The 15,949-nt window shown below is 44.4% G+C and overlaps 2 protein-coding genes across 2 annotated transcripts; both read right to left on the reverse strand.

The window, feature by feature from the left end:
- Positions 1–6,623: 6,623 nt before the first annotated feature.
- LOC123404336 (GDSL esterase/lipase At5g55050-like) lies at positions 6,624–8,899 on the reverse strand. Its single transcript, XM_045098259.1, has 4 exons — positions 8,230–8,899; positions 7,542–7,778; positions 7,216–7,465; positions 6,624–7,079 (listed from the first exon to the last, which is right to left on the reverse strand). Exons 1-4 carry the CDS (start codon positions 8,413–8,415, stop codon positions 6,856–6,858), a joined length of 897 nt encoding a protein of 298 aa, XP_044954194.1. The 5' UTR covers positions 8,416–8,899; the 3' UTR covers positions 6,624–6,855.
- Positions 8,900–9,296: 397 nt separating this feature from the next.
- On the reverse strand, positions 9,297–15,187 carry LOC123402200 (choline/ethanolaminephosphotransferase 1-like). Its single transcript, XM_045096084.1, has 18 exons — positions 14,815–15,187; positions 13,963–13,972; positions 13,831–13,881; positions 13,632–13,709; positions 13,204–13,279; positions 13,097–13,119; positions 12,917–13,017; positions 12,276–12,370; positions 12,024–12,092; positions 11,737–11,806; positions 11,349–11,412; positions 11,235–11,275; positions 11,009–11,093; positions 10,526–10,588; positions 10,367–10,425; positions 10,227–10,279; positions 9,744–9,816; positions 9,297–9,668 (listed from the first exon to the last, which is right to left on the reverse strand). The coding sequence occupies exons 1-18, from the start codon at positions 14,949–14,951 to the stop codon at positions 9,647–9,649; spliced, it is 1,170 nt and encodes a 389-aa protein (XP_044952019.1). The 5' UTR covers positions 14,952–15,187; the 3' UTR covers positions 9,297–9,646.
- Positions 15,188–15,949: the final 762 nt, after the last annotated feature.

A 15,949-nucleotide genomic window follows, 5' to 3' on the forward strand; every position in this document is an offset into this window, starting at 1 on the left:
CGACGCTCGGTGGACACCGGCGGCGGGGGAGGAATTAGGGAAGAAACAGGGGCGGCGGGGAGATTTGATGACTTAGCGCACGCGGCGGTTAACTCAAACTAGCGGTAGCGGTGGTTTAGTACCAGCGCTACTACTATAGTAGTTAGCAATAGCGCTCGTTTAGTACCAGCGCTACTGCTAACTACTATAGCAGTAGCGCTTGTACCGACCCAGCGCTACTGCTAACTTTCTTTACTTTATTTTCTTTATTACTTTCTTTTTATTATGTTTCTTTATTATTTTCTTCTTATTAATTTTCTTTACTTTTTATCATTTTTCTTTCCTTTTCTATTTACTTTTCTTTTCTTTTTATTATTTGTTTTTCTCCCGATCGACGATGACGGCGTCTCCCTCTCCCCCAATGCGCGAATATCACCGGAACCATGCATGTGGTAACATATCAGTTGACCGATAACAGCTACTTAAGTGCGTACACAAAATAGATACAAATATATAAATGTTGGTTTCTGATCAGCTGCGTCGACGATGTTTCACATTGAGCTTCTTCCCTTTCTTTTTCGTTGCCGAGTAATTGAGCCCCTCCTTGTGACATTTCTGGATCCATGGAGTACGATCTTTCCGCCGCATGTAGTCTTGATTCTTTTTTTCACGTATGCTTCATCGTCATCGTCATCTTCCCTCATCGGGTTGCCGTATTGGTCGTAGTCTTCCTCGTTGGCGACTCCATCCATTCCGACGATGCTCCTTTTGGATCTCCTCACGACAACACGACTGGGGTTGGCCGGGTCGGTTATGAAGAAGCATTGTGTCACGTGCTTAGCGTGTACCCATGGCTCATTTTTGGCGATGATGTTAACGTTCACGGAAGTGCTCTTTGCGTCGGGTATAGACATGGTGGTGAAATACTTGTTTTCTCTTACATGTCCTTGGCCCATCTTACACGGAACATCGTCGAATCGTGCATTCCAGCATAGTCAAGCTCCCAGATCTCTTCGACCCTTCTGTAGAATCTTTCAGTTGTGCCGTTGGCGTCGGTCACGCATTGAATTGTCACCCTGGAGTTCTGGTAATCACTATCCATGTCTTTGGCCTCCGTGTAGAACGTGTACCCATCGATATCGTAGGACTGATAGGTCACGATCTTGGGCGCAGGGTCATGTGCTAAGGCGTGTATGAGCAATTCGTCCGAACTGCCCTCTTCCGGGGGATTTTCAAGAACTTGCTCTTTGAACCAACGCAAGAAAGTAGCGTTGTGCTCTACAATAACTTCGTCGTCCGTCTTGAGCATCCCCTTATCATGGTACTTCTTTGCGATGCTTTCCTTGTGTCATGCCACATAATCATCTACCACATCTAGGTGTTGTAGCACTACTAAGTTAGCCCTGTTAAAGTCGTTCCGTCAATCCGAGTAGTCCACATGCAATTCCCTCTGGCCGTTGTTTTGACCATCTCCTTCGAGCTTCCCATCGTGCTTCTTGACGGGCAAACCAACAACAGGGTCTCCGACGCTTATATAATTCTCGCAAAAGGAGACGCATTCATGCGTCAGATACCCCTAGACGATGCTCCCTTCGGGACGGGACTTGTTACGAACAAATTCTTTGATGACCCCATTCATCCTCTCTAACGTCATCATGCTGTGAAGGAATGTTGGCCCGAGGTCGATGATGTAGTCCACGATGTGGACACACAGATGCACCATGACATCAAAGAACGCGGGCGGGAAGTGCATCTCAAGCTCACATAGTATGAAAACGATCTCTTCTTGTAGCCTTCGGAGCTGCTTCACACTTATGGACTTTCGAGAGATAACGTCAAAGAAGTTGCAGAGACCAATAAGCGTGTCACGGACGTTCTTGTCCATTATCCCTCTAATGCCAACCGGGAATATTTGCGTCATCATCACGTGACAGTCATGAGACTTCATCCCGCTGAACCTTTTCTTCTTGGGGTCTAGAAATCTGCTTATCTTCCCACAGTAATCGGAACTGACTTTGATTCCCATAAGGCACTTGATGAATTGATTGATCTCCTTCAGACTTAAGGTGAAGCAAGAAGGAGGGCAATAATTCTCCTCCTTCTTGTTGACTTTTCTTCCCCTTTCCCCCTCCTCTGTCTCGGTCTCCGTCTCCTCCATCAACTTTTTACGGTGGATGTCTTTCCTGATCTTCAAATCTTCCAAGTCATTCCTTGCCTTCGGCCCATCCTTGGTCTTCTCCGGCATGTTCATCAGTGTGCCAAGCAAGATCTCGAGGACATTCTTCGTGATATGCATTTGATCAAGGCAATGCGGCATGTCGTGATTGGGCCAGTATTCCAAGTCCCAGAAAACAGACCTTGTTTTCCATACCTTCAGCAGCGGCTCTGGCGCCTTTTTGATCTTTCCCAACGTGGGGCATTGTTCCTAGTTTCTCAACAGCTCATCGATTTCGGCGCCGCTCCTCTTATGTGGAGGTCCTCGAAGCTCAGCCAACCCATTGAATAGATCTCCACACTTTCTCCACGGGTCATCCTTCTCGATCCATCTACGATGCCCCATGTACACGATTTCCCCAGACCCGCCATCTCTCGTTGACGTAAGCTGCTGAGACGTTGTATCATCCATGCACCTCGTGCATCCGCAGTATATGTGGCACACCTGGCCTGAGGTGTACCCGTAACCGAGATAGTCATGCACCGTCGTCATCAGCGTGGCTCACATATGGAAATACTCTCCTTTGCTGGCGTCCCATGTCCATACCGGTGATTTCCATAACGTGTCTAGCTCCTCTTGCATAAGCCCCATATATAGGTTAATACTATTTCCCAGTTGTTTCGGCCCTTGAATTAGCATGCACATGTGTATGTACTTTGTCTTCATGCACTTCCATGGGGGGAGGTTGTACATCCATACAAACACGGGCCATGTGTTGTGGTTGGTGTTCTGGTTTCCAAACGGATTCATGCCATCAGTACTCGCACCAAGCATGATGTTCCTTGGATCTTCTTTAGAAAATCCATATACGATGTTGAATGCTCTCCACTGGCTACCATCTACGTGGTGTCTTGGCCTCGGATCATCTCCATCGTCGGGCTTCTTCCTCTCCGCGTGTCAGCGCATGAGCTTTGCTTCCTTAGGATCTACGAAATACCGCTGCAGACAGGGAATGATCGGAAAGTACCATACAACTTTCTGAGGAGCTTCCTTTCCTGCCTTCTTGTATCGAGAAGCATTGCACACTGGATAGTTGGTTTTTTCCTCGTGCTCCCTCCGATAAATGATGCAATCGTTGATGCATGTGTGGTACCTAATGAGCCGCAAATCAAAAGGGCAAACAATTTTCTTGGCCTCCTCAACACTACTAGGACACAGGTTCCCCGCGGGGAGAACTTTATTATGTAGATACTTCAAATGCTCATCGAGGCTTTTGTCTGTCCATTTGTTTTTGGCCTTCGTCTTTAGAAGTTCGAGCGTGAAACTCAAGCGGGTCACCTCGGGATCGCAACCGTCATACAATGGAGTCCTCGAGTCCACTTCAAGTTGAGCCAGCTTGGCCTCCTCTCTAGAAGCAGCTCTCTCGCTAGTCGTACTCTTGCGAAGGAGGTCTTGAACATGAGGGTCTTGCACGACTGCACTTAGTAGCATCGAAGACTGCGGCATGACCACCGCCTCTTCTCCACCATGTCTGGACTCTTCTTTGCCGTGTCCGGAATCTTCTCTGCCGCCGTCATTTCCGGACTCTTCCCCGCCGCCATGTCCGACACCATCGTCGTCGTGTCGATCGGTCATCTCTTCGTCTAGCCCCATGTCATTATTCCGTGCCATTTGGACGTCCTCATCATCATCATCTTCTTCACTTATCCATTGAGTATAGCCATCCATGAAACCATTCATCAGCAGGTGCGCCTTCAAAGTGCCACCATCAAAAGGGTCAAAAGGACTCCTTCCTTGCATCTTGCACACGGACATCTAATCCTAGTACAATTATTTGCATGCATGTCCATCACCGCAGATTGCATGTACCGCTCCACCTTCCATCCACTCACCTTCATGACCGACTGCACGGTATAACAAGCAAAAGGGTTATAAAATAAATAATGCATGCATGCTTCAAAGTCATATAAAATTTTGGCATGACCTTTCCTAAAAATAGGACATATTGAGTTTGCTCGAAATTCAACGAAACGAAAATAAATCGACATTTTGGCAAAACATAAGCAACTCGATCGGAGGGCATGTGACACTCGCACAAATCTCTCCACATATATATATATATATATATATATATATATATATATATATATATATATATATATATATATATATATATATATATATATCCCAAACACACATATTCTCATTCACACACATATTCCCATTCTTTAAGTGAACAACTTTTTACTCACCTATATATCTCCCGAGAGAGACCGATCGAGTGAGATGATGAGAGAGACCGATCGAAAGTGCACGCGTGGATGGCTAAATAGCTAGCTAGATCTAGTTGTTGGGGAGGAGAGGTGAATCTAGCTATCTAACTAATGGAGAGGGAGTTATGGTGGAGGGGGAATTAATATAATGAGGAGAGGAAGAGAGGTAGGACAAAGAGAGATGTGAGAGAAGTCATTTATGAAGGAGAGTTATGGTGGAGGGGGACATTAATGAGGAGAGAAGAGAGGTAGGAGGAAGAGAGAAGAAGAGCAACAATGGTGTGGAGAGTGTGGAGAGGGGAGAGGAGGGGGAGAGAGGTGAAAGTGGGGAGGGGAGGGGGGTAAAAAGGTGGCAGCCGCAACTAGCAGTAGCGCTGGATAACAGAGAGCGTTGCTGCTATGCTACTAGTAGTAGCGTTGCATACCAGCGAGCGCTACTACTAAGTGGGGCCAACTAGCAGCAGCGGTGCTGCAAAACAAAGCGCTACCGCTAAACACTTAGCAGTAGCGCTGGATTTTGGACAACGCTGCTACTACAGCTACCGTCGGTGGCATCGTTTGGTCTCACATAGTAGTAGCGCCTTTTTAATAAGCAGCGCTACTGCTAAGGTGTTAGTAGTAGCGCTTTACTAGCTCAGCGCTACTGCTAATTAGCAGCAGCGTTTTCTTTTTTCCAGCGCTACTACTGAGGTCCTGCCTATAAGGTTTTTCCTAGTAGTGGAAGCAGAATACAAAACACTTGCAAATGTCACAGCAGAAGTCATCTGGATACAGTCTATGCTTAAGGAACTTGGAGTATCCCAAGCTCAATGACCTTGTTTATGGTGTGATAATATTAGTGCTACTTACTTGACTGCTAATCCAGTGTTTCATGCCAGAATAAAACACATTGAGATAGATTTCCACTCTCTGAGAGAACTTGTTGCAAATAAATAGTTAGAGGTCAGATTTATTCCTTCCAAATAGCAACTTGCAGATGGGTTCACAAAGGCTTTGCCAACCAAAGGCTTTGAGAATTTTAGACGTAATCTCAATTTAATCCAGTTGTGATTATGGGGGGGTGTTAAACATATTATCTATCATGTTATTGTCACGTTACAACTTGAAATCGTAGCTAGCCTTGGAGGGCAAGTTGGGTTAGTTAGAGATATCTTAGAGGAGGATTATATTTCTGTTTATCTCTCTCTATCCCGATGTATCTTCTCTCTTGTTGTAACAACCTGATCGATGTATGCCTCTATGAGATCTGGCCCCGTTCAATCAATATATAAAATGCGGGCTCTCCATTTTGGAGAGTCGAGACGCTTTACAATTCCTTTCACATATTAGACTTGCCTCTCAAGTCCCCAGCCAACATCTGCTTGAAAGTAATTGGGCTGCCTTGCTGAAAAAAAAATAACTTCTTGCTGGTGTTTAACCCCTGCTTTGATGTGCCTTACTTTATGGTGAAATTGCAGAAACCTACTGAAAAAATGGAAGTAGTAACCTCAGTTGGGTTTTGAGGTTCTGCACAAATTTATTGGATCTCCGGTATGTGCATCCTAGTTCTGACGTAGCTGCATCTTGCCCAGAATAATCTAAGATGATACTATTATTTCTTGATTATTCTGAACCTATAAAATCCTTCTGGAACACATGCTTCATTGTGTGCAAATTTCGGACAAAAGGAGACACTCTTTCATCTAGCAATGTCATATGGAAAAGGATAATTTGAGATACATTTGTTGCAGCAACTGCCCATGGTTTTGCTTGAAATTCTTCCGCTTCCACATTTCTGTCGTCTGATGCTTCTGTTTGTACTAAGTAATCTCCACTGGCTACTCCAGTGAGGCTTCTTAAACATGGAAACTAAATACACATTATCATTCATTTCACTCTGGCATGCGTATAAATAAAATGCATAAATTTATCTCAAAGTAATTTGATAGCATATGGTTTTTATCGGGTATTACAAATATGTCCAAACATGTAGACTAGTGGTGAAGGTTGACTGTTATGTTTTGAAAGCCATGTTCATAGTTGAAATGAAACTTTTATGGACTTGGAGGGAGTAATAAGATAGAGCCAAACAATACTTCTAGCACAAACATAAGAAACACAATTGTTTGTGGTTTGGTCCACCAAATTAATGACCCCGTATTTTGTTTTTCATGAAACTGTTTACATGTGTTTTTTTTCATTTAACTTGCTGAGTGTCATCTACTTGTAATACTCCATCAGCTCGTAAATTGAAGAGATTTTGGATAATAATTTAGATTGTCAGTGTGTACCAGAGTATTCGGACTATAGGCGCCAGTTGTTAGACTATCGCCGCAACGCACGGCAAAGACTAAAGACTGACTTGGATCGGTCGCAGCTGCCCCAAAACACAAAACCACATTAATTTGAGGCTCTCTTATATGTCGTGGAACGATACAAAGATGCATTGCTATTTCCAGTGCTGCGACACTACGCCTCGGCCAGCTCCCTGAAGGTGATCGGGCCGACGAACCGCGCCGGCCCGTCGTAGAACGCTCGGCCGGCGAGCCTGGAGGTGGCCTGGGTAGGGTGCAGGAAGTCCCAGAAGAGGAACTTGCCGCGGTCGCCGCAGTAGCTCGCGCTGGGGGTGCACCCTCCATCGGCGTTGAACCTGCCGCCGCCACCACAGCACGCGCTCTTCAACTCCGTCAGCCCTGCACGCAACAACGCGAGCCACATTACATTCTTGTTGCAAGTATGGTCATGCATGACGCTATCTCTTTGGTGTCAGCTTGATATTCATATGCTGGATTTGATGGAGTCCCAGACCAGAGGATACTGCGATTTTACCTGCAGACTGTGGGTCTTGGACGATGCTGGAGACGAGCTCGTAGGAGCTGCCAATGGCGTACTCCATGCCATGCATTTCGGAGCTGAGGCCGGCGAACAGGTCTTGGAGCCCGTCGTTGAGGCTCTTCGCTAGCCGGTTCAGCGGCTCCACGCACTCCCCGGCCGGGTTCCGGCTCCTCCAGTACGGGCAGCACCCGAGCGGCGCCACGTCGATCACCGCGAACTTCCTCGCGCCAAGGTTGTACAGCGTCTGCACACTCATGCAGCCGACGATCAAAAACATGAAGATGGATCCCCTGTAGAAATGATGCACATTCATCTCTTACTTTGACGTGGCTGTCGTACGTGGAGACGACGGCTTCCCGGAACTGCTGGAGCGCGGTGGAGTCCGGCGACGTGTCCTGCGAGAAGAAGTCGATGGCGTCGTTGGAGCCCGCGCTGATGAGGAAGATGGACTTGGACAGAAAGGCGGACGCTCCGAAGGCACCCAATCTGGCTGTCAGCATCTGGTCTTTGAGATCCGAGAAGTACTCGATCTGCTTCGTCATGTTGATCGTATCTCCCTAGTAACATGATCATCACTTGGTTGTCAATGTTGGTTGAAGGTCCAGTGTAGTACTAGTACTTACTGATTTAAACTCAGTAACGGAAAATGTTGAAATTTTGAATTGGGGGTGGTTCATGACATTAAAGAGAGAGATGGAGATTCAAGATGCGAAGAATTTTCTCAACTTTAGGTAGTAAGGAATCATCTGCTCCACCTAAATTGTTCCGGTGATCATTACAGTGTAGAACATAATTTCAAATGTACTTGGGGAGTTGGGGTTAGTGAGCAATTCTATCGATATTTGTGTCTGGACAAACAAAATTAGAATTCGTGTTTCTGCATCACAAAGAGTGCCAGAAATATCACTATGATAGTTAAAAAAACAAAGAAGTATCACTATGATAGTTAAAAAAACAAAGAAATATCACTATGATAAGTCAGACAAAGAACCACTCTCAGATACGTACTGTGGAATCAAGAACACCGGAGCCTCCAGAAGCAAAGCTGGCTCCTCTCATGAAGGCAGCAGCAGCCACCGGCTTCTTGGTAGTGTTTCCCAACCCCTCGCCGCCACTGCTGTTAGCGGCGACGAGAGAGAGATATGGTGGCGGGCTCCCGCTGAAGCCCATGTGGACAGCTGCAAATTTCACCATTGATCAGACAGAGAGCCAAGCTGCCATTGATTCAGAACGTATGATCAGTTGGATTGCTCACCCAAGAAGTCGGCGCCAATGAACCCATTGCTGAACCTGCCCGTCGGCTCGCCGCCAGGGAAGTCGATCCCGTTGTGAGGGAAGTCGGCCCTGGCGCTGCTCCCTGGCAAGTTGTTGTTGTTTCCCACATCGGCAGTGGAGTCGCCAAACACAAAGATCGCCGGAACCATTGGCCTTGAGACGACGGTGCTGCTCACCATAGCGACAAACAGCAACCGGATCGCTGCAGCCACGAACAGCAACCGGAGTGCCACCGAAGCTCGTCGCAGCACGGCCATGGCAGACTCCAGTCACCACACAAAGAAAAAACTTCTGATACTTCTGATGCTTTGCTAGCAGGTCTAGCCAATTTATTCTGATGATGGAGAATGAAATGAACCCTGGCAGCATGCTCCAGCCAAGCTCAGTGCACCGTACTACACCTTCTCCAATTACAGTTACTTGCTCCATTAAAATTGTACCAAGATAACTACCACAAGGCTGAAGAGAAAACAAGCCACAATTGTCTAGGTTCTAGCTGCCATTCTTAAAAATATTTGCTGGAGTTTGCACCACATGGTACTGAAACAAATCAATCCACACAATACATCTGAAGATTCAAAATTAAAATATATATATATCCTTCAAAAAGTTCAGTATGGGAATTCATTGATGCATAGTGATATATACAGAGCACAATCATAGTGCAATCTGTCAGTGAAATCAGAAGTAAAACCACCTTTTTCTCAAAAGATAAAGTAAAATAAAACCAATTACTAATGGTATTCATCTCTGAAAATCAGAACACACATCACGCATCGGGTAGAAAAAAAAGGCACGAATAAAATGCATAAACACACTAACCGCATTTCTGCTGATGTTACAATGTGACAAGTTACAAAGGCAACCTCTGCCAATCAGCGCAGCATTTCCTCCAGAAAGTTTTTGCTGAGCATCTGCTCTATGAACAATACAACAAAATTTTGCCAACTGTTTCACATACATTGTTTTCTCATCGGCACAAATTTTAGTGCTGATGTAATTTTCAGGGGACAGTGTCCCTTGTAATGACAGATGCAAAGATGATTCGGACATCATCCGTATAACGAAGACAAGTAGGCATGTTTGCTTCTTCGGTAGATACCATGTGATTACCACAACTAAGACCACATGCATGTGCACTAAGACAGAGTTACGCCTTTTTCCTGGTGATTCTGTAGTCAGATAGAAATCATGTCAGAATAATTGATGCAAACGGTGGAAAAGAATTGCAGTGATGATTAACAAACCTGAAGCAATGAATCCCAAGCGCGTTGGTGATTTCATGGATAACCGATGTAGCAAAATGCATGTACAGCGCCACTGTCAAATTGATCAAAGTAGTCAGATCAAAGATACGTTTAGCACTACAGCCTATGATGGGCACATGATAATTACTGTAATCCATGTCTTGTGATATATATTTGTCAAGTGAAATTTGTTACTGTAAAGAATAACTTGGAGGATCCATCTGAAGCTTATAAATCAATAACAAGTACCGAAGCACGACCAAGTGACTAATACAACATTCTAATGTCTGACCAAACACATGACAATATGAACAGAGGTAGTACTTTTTAGCAACAGTACGAAAATGATCTAAACGTCTTATATTAGTTTACGGAGGTAGTACTTTTTAGCAACAGTACGAAAATGATCCCTCTAGTATATTGAGTGCACAACTCTGCAACTCATCCACTGAAAGAAACCGTGCTGTGAAAATAAGGTAATACCTGTAAATAAGCAGTATATCAGGAGAACGAGCTGCTCATCAAAAAGGGGGTTTCTGCAACAATGAATGACCATAAAATCAGAATGTCATACAAAACTAATATTATGTACAGTGTAATACAGAAGGCTCAGAGGCACAAACCCATCATCAAGTCGGGCAGTCAGCGCATTAGCAATTGCAAAAGGAAAATATGCTAGGGCCTGCAAAAGGAAGCCAGTTTTTAGACATGACAAATTATAAACATACTAGCATAGGCATCATAAAGAACACAGCACAGGAACCAGGTCATTAGGCAAGTACCATGCACATTCCTGTCTTCAGACCTTTGGGTTCATCACATAAGTGAGCCAGAATCATTCTTCCCTGTGCAGCAACATAAGCAGATAAGTAATGTTCATGCCGTTACCAAAAATAGCATCTGTCACACAAGAAAAATAGGCCCCACCATGCGCGATTTATACCGGTGTATACAAATTGTTTCAGGCATACCAAACCAATAAGAGCACAATGGTAAGAGTGTAAACTAGTCCAGCTAACAGTTGCTTATTCAAAACTACCCACAACTTGAATCTCAACTTCAAATTGAAGTATTCTGTCACCATGGTATATATACCATGAGACCAATCAAACAACCCTTGGATAAAGAGTCAAAATAAGAGCAGAATCACAACAGAAATGACAAAGCCCAGAGTGGCAGGCAAAATGACAAATTAGTTTCAAACATGAAAAGGTATTAAAGAGAAACAGCACCAAAACACAGTATGTATTAGAAGAAGACCTTACCACAAGATAGCCAAACGCAAAACCAGTTCCAATAATTAGCAGGTGTGGTTGGTTTCTCATTATATCTGAAGGAGATAGATAGGACCTGCGAATTAATTTAACGCCCATCAGTAATGATGTAACTGATATTTTTGCCCACATGCTATCTTCAGTTACTGCTCTTTTTTAATTAAAAAAGAGTATAATAAGATATATACAATAGAACTCAGAAGGGTCAACAGCATACCACACAAGAGTTCCCGCCATCAGTAAACCGAAAGGGAAGAGCTGGTAAAAATGAAGGGTCGAAAGTCACATGGAGAAATGAGAACCGCAATATGACAACAAATCTAGACCTTACCATTGCTAGTGCCAGCAGCATGCTTCCTTTTCTTGCGACGACGACTTTGTAAACATTGTGAGTGCTGTAAGTTAAGACACTAGCTTAGTCCAGCTTGATTAACACTTGAATGTCAGTTCTAAATTAAACAAATGTGGTGCCTTATCAACTCAAAGGCTCAAAGATCTGCCAACTAGCCACCCAAAATCAATACAAGAACATAAACAAGCTAAACATCCAAAAGAATAAGAGGGCAATTCAAATCTCTCGACACTGGAATTCTTTGAACTGGAGTATTAGAGCTATCTAGTACAGGTATTTCAGATCTATTGAGCAAGCGAAAAACATAGATCAGATAAAATGAGAATCAAAGCAGAAAATACTACACAAAATGACAAATAGAACTTACTTAGAGCCAATCGTCGGGATTACAGCAAAAGCAATCATTAGAAACAGCACAATGCCATATAGGGAGATTTCTGGAAAAGAAGCAATGGACAATAGACTTTAGCATAGGGAATACCAGCATTTGTCACTGTCCGAATTCATGTTACTGTTTTCAGTTTTCACAGTATTAACAGCACAAGGTTACATCGGCAACAGATGAAACAGTCAAGCTCATGTTAAGGAATTTATTAGCTTATAATTTTAATACAAAAAACTAAATTAGAACCATAAGCTTGGTAGTCTACATACCAGGAACAAGAGGCAGCCAATTAAGGAGGGGGACTGATTTTCGGAAATCCTGTGCCCACCATTCAGCCCCTATGGAAGGAAAATGAAAGGAAACATGTGCAGTTAATATCAATATACTATATGGCTGGATATGAATCACATATGCATGATGTATACATATGCACAGTATATTAGCAGGAGAAAAGTACAGATTGACAAGCTCGGCATGGATTTGATTCATGTGAAGGTTGATAAAAGTAAGTCAAATAGTACCTGTGAAAAAGGTGACGATATGGCACACATAGATCAGCATAAGGCCTTCAGTCGGCCCATTGACTACTGGAAGAACAAGTGTGTTTGTAAAATAGCTACACAGAAAACAATTATGCGTGAGATGGAAAAATGATACACAAAAGCAACACAACAAATGTCTGCCGAGGTATCGCCAATGCAGATATAGGAATAATCATAAACATCACAAAGGATCAATGGTATGAAGGTTTCAAACTCTAAAATAGTAGTGCTTTTATGCTCTTGATCTAAATAGGGTAGTGGGTGGTCCCAACATGCAAATCAACTGTCCATGTGCTTCACAGTTGGCACCTTCTATGAGAGCATTAAAACGTTACCAACATAACAAACCACATGAACATAGCTGGTCCGACTAAGGCATATGCAGTTTCACGAACCATTTGAAAAAAAAAAAAGATGGCACAAGCACTGTGATACATGTTCAGCATTTGAAAAACTATAAAGCATCCAAAGAGACTTGGAACAGCAACTTCATAAGGGCAACATTATGCAAGGAAAGGTATAACCTGTTTGGTAATAGATGTTGAATGGTATGGAGCAATGCTTGCGGCTAAGATAGTTTCGTACTGTAACATAGAAGCGAAAGAAACAGATGAACTCACTGTTCCCAGGTTGCGAAGTAGAAGGGGACAGCTGAAATGACCCAAAACCAGAAGGTAGCGTTTCCACACATAGCTGTGCTTCCAAAAGCCAGGGACTCGAACTAATAAATAAAGTGATCAGTTCACAACAATTTTAGTATCTTTGCATATGTAAGAAACAAAGTTGACGAATAGCCTTACAGCACATGCAAGCGCATCGCATCCTGTTCACAGTAAAAACTTGTCAGTGTCACATGCATGGTTTGTCAAGACTGACTTCAGCTAGCTGGATTTGGGATGGAGATTACCGTGATCAAAAAGTTCGCCTAAGGGACTCGATGAGTTGGTACGTCTTGCTTGTTTACCATCCACAGCATCAAAAGTCTGCATCCATATTACAACATGTATATTACAATTCTAAACTGGCAGTGACTGCAAATTACACATGGTAGAATCGTAAGAAAATCAAGATATTTGTGAATTAGAGATTAATAGGAAAAGGGTCCACCACACATTTAGGAACTAATAGCAAGCCCTTTGTAGCATGGGTCATAAATGCTTTAACAATATTGCCAGAACTGCAGATTAATGACAATGCCTCTACAAGCATTAGTTGAATGTCATACTTATCTGTTCTATAAAAAACATCACACTAGTGCTATGCTGAAAACTGGAAAGGGAGAGTAAGATAGTAGTAGAATATCGCATAATTGGATGAGCGTATAAAGTTGGATACCTGGTAAAGGAAGAGAAGTATTCCATGCGCAAGATGAACCCATCTAGGAGGCGCTGTATCAAGATGAGGTGAATACAACTGCGGCGAAATGACAGACACAAGTTTAAAGCTTGCTAGAGTATTACTGCGGCGGCAACTAACAAGCAGCAAAACCTTCATATTTGCGTGTTGTGCATTACTGACATAACATAGTACTTACAAAGCCAAGGAATGCTGACGTCAGCAGAAACATGAAACCTGTCAGCGTGATCTGGAAACAAGAAGAAACATTTTATCAGGCCTTGAAACAAAATACGATTGCTTGCAACAGCAGAATGTGCAGGACCCTCACCATGTTTGGCCTGCGGATGATTTCGACATGGAGGCAAAAGAAACAAGGTCAGTCTCTGGTCCGCACACATAGTTGAACAAACAAAACAAGATGAAGGGAAAAGCGTAAAAACGCAATCACTTCCACTGAGTAACCACGATAATAATTTACCGCTGCCGAACTGTAATAATTATAAAACAAAACAGTAGTATATAAACAAGCAAGCATGGTGTGTCTTAGGTTCACAAGCCACAACGAACCCACTACGGCAGAATCCTTCATTAACAATCGTGCGTTCGGATCACTCTGACCCTACACGAATATAAAATGACCACATTGAGGTTTCGAATCGCCGGCTTTACAGAAACTAGAGAACACCCCCGATAACATGTGACGAAAGCGAGCAACTAATCCGGGTATTAATTATACGGCATGGAATATGTGCAAAGCAGGCTTTCCAGCGCCTCATTAGCGACTCCACTAAGCGAAAAGCCGGGGGTGACTGAAGGCTGCTTTCGCGTTGTCTGCACCCTGTGCCTGCAACCGCAAGATGCTCCCCAGGGCCAAAGGCGGACGGTTCCTCATGCCGTTATGCGATAATAATAGTATAACGGCGAAAGAAAAGCACGCATTCCACATCACGCTCGCGTGGGGGGCTGAACTGAACACCGCCGGATCATGGCGGAACGCCGGGACGCTCGTACTGTGCTGTCCGCGCTGAGATAACAGGAGAACCGAACGCGTTTGCGCCGGTCGGGCGGATGCATTGCCCGAGCTCGGCGGGGAACGGACCGTGCGGGCTCGCGCGCGCGTGGATGGGAGGTGCACGCGGAGGACGGCGTACGAAGTAGGAGGGGAGGGGAGGGCGCTTACGGGAACCAGAGGGGGAAGACGTTGACGAATCGCGACCAGAAGGGCTGGAGGATGTACTTGGCGACGACGGAGTGGTCGACGCCGCTGTACTTGTACTTGCGCAGCGTCGCGACGCCGTGGCTCCCGACGTACCCCATCTCCTCCTCCCCGCCCCGCCCCCAAATCCGAGTCCCCGGCCGGCGGACGGAGGGAGCGAATGGGGGAGCGGAGTGGCGGGAAGGCGGCGTGCGCGCGCGCGTGGGGGGGATTGGCGGAGGAATTTATGCGGGGGGGATCTGTCCCGTTGTGGCTGGCAATGGTGGTGGCCGCCGGTTGGGTGAGTGGTGATATGAGGACGGAGGGAAGAGAGGGAGGGAAGGCCGGGCCGTTTTGCGATTCGGCCCCTGCGGTGCATAGCTTTATGAATAATCACCCATGCTGCCGTGTAGGTCAACACACAACTAGGAGTACCACACATTTGTGGCTCATATTGCTTCCCTTTTCTCGACAACCTAGTGACGTAAATTATTGTACGCGCCAATGTGATGATGTATATCTATGTAAAACTTTTAACCGAAGGTCTTGTCAGACGTCGATGTTATGAGTTTTGGATTACGCCTTACGTGCATGCATAAATATGTACAACGACACACGGAGAATTCATCCGGCATACAAGTGCACTAATCGAACTCTAAGTAAGTATATACTTCTTATGGTGATTACAACCAAATGCATTGAAAGGACGTGGCAAAACGATCCCTTGGCATCATAATTTCAAGTAAGAGGCGACATGCAACTTTGCTACTTTTTCGTTGCGTCCTCGTGTTTGTTTCGTTTCTTTCTTCTCTCTGGTGTCTTCAATGAAAGCATTTTGTTTTTATTTTTCCGTTTGGCGTTGTCTGTATGTTATGGATTGGGTATTTCAGGAAGTAAAGAGAAATTCCTTTTGTAGCTTGCCTCTTGCTGACAACAAGACGGATTGGATGGTAATGAGCAAAGAAAGCGTCGTCATAATAATCATCAAAGCTTGTCGACGGGTACAAGCACAATCTTAATGGAAAGGGATATGTGTGTCTCCACATAACAAACCCTCACACAGATGAAACAAAGTAGCATTCACATGAAACATTTCTATCGGCTCAAAAGTAGGAAACAA

This window comes from Hordeum vulgare, chromosome 6H (genome assembly GCF_904849725.1).
Source record: "Hordeum vulgare subsp. vulgare chromosome 6H, MorexV3_pseudomolecules_assembly, whole genome shotgun sequence".
NCBI classification, from domain to species: Eukaryota; Viridiplantae; Streptophyta; class Magnoliopsida; order Poales; family Poaceae; genus Hordeum; species Hordeum vulgare.

Bases quoted from the DNA above. Each gene is read 5' to 3' on its own strand.
- LOC123404336 (XM_045098259.1), bottom strand. From the start codon at position 8,415: ATGGTGAAATTTGCAGCTGTCCACATGGGCTTCAGCGGGAGCCCGCCA. The intron at 7,466-7,541 runs GTAAGAGATGAA...ATGAGTGTGCAG, and splicing joins CGTACGACAGCCACGTCAAA to ACGCTGTACAACCTTGGCGC. The intron at 7,080-7,215 runs GTAAAATCGCAG...TGTTGCGTGCAG, and splicing joins CCAAGACCCACAGTCTGCAG to GGCTGACGGAGTTGAAGAGC.
- LOC123402200 (XM_045096084.1), bottom strand. From the start codon at position 14,951: ATGGGGTACGTCGGGAGCCACGGCGTCGCGACGCTGCGCAAGTACAAG. The intron at 13,280-13,631 runs GTATCCAACTTT...ATATGGATGCAG, and splicing joins TACTTCTCTTCCTTTACCAG to ACTTTTGATGCTGTGGATGG. The intron at 10,280-10,366 runs GTTTGTGCCTCT...TCATTGTTGCAG, and splicing joins ACTGCCCGACTTGATGATGG to AAACCCCCTTTTTGATGAGC.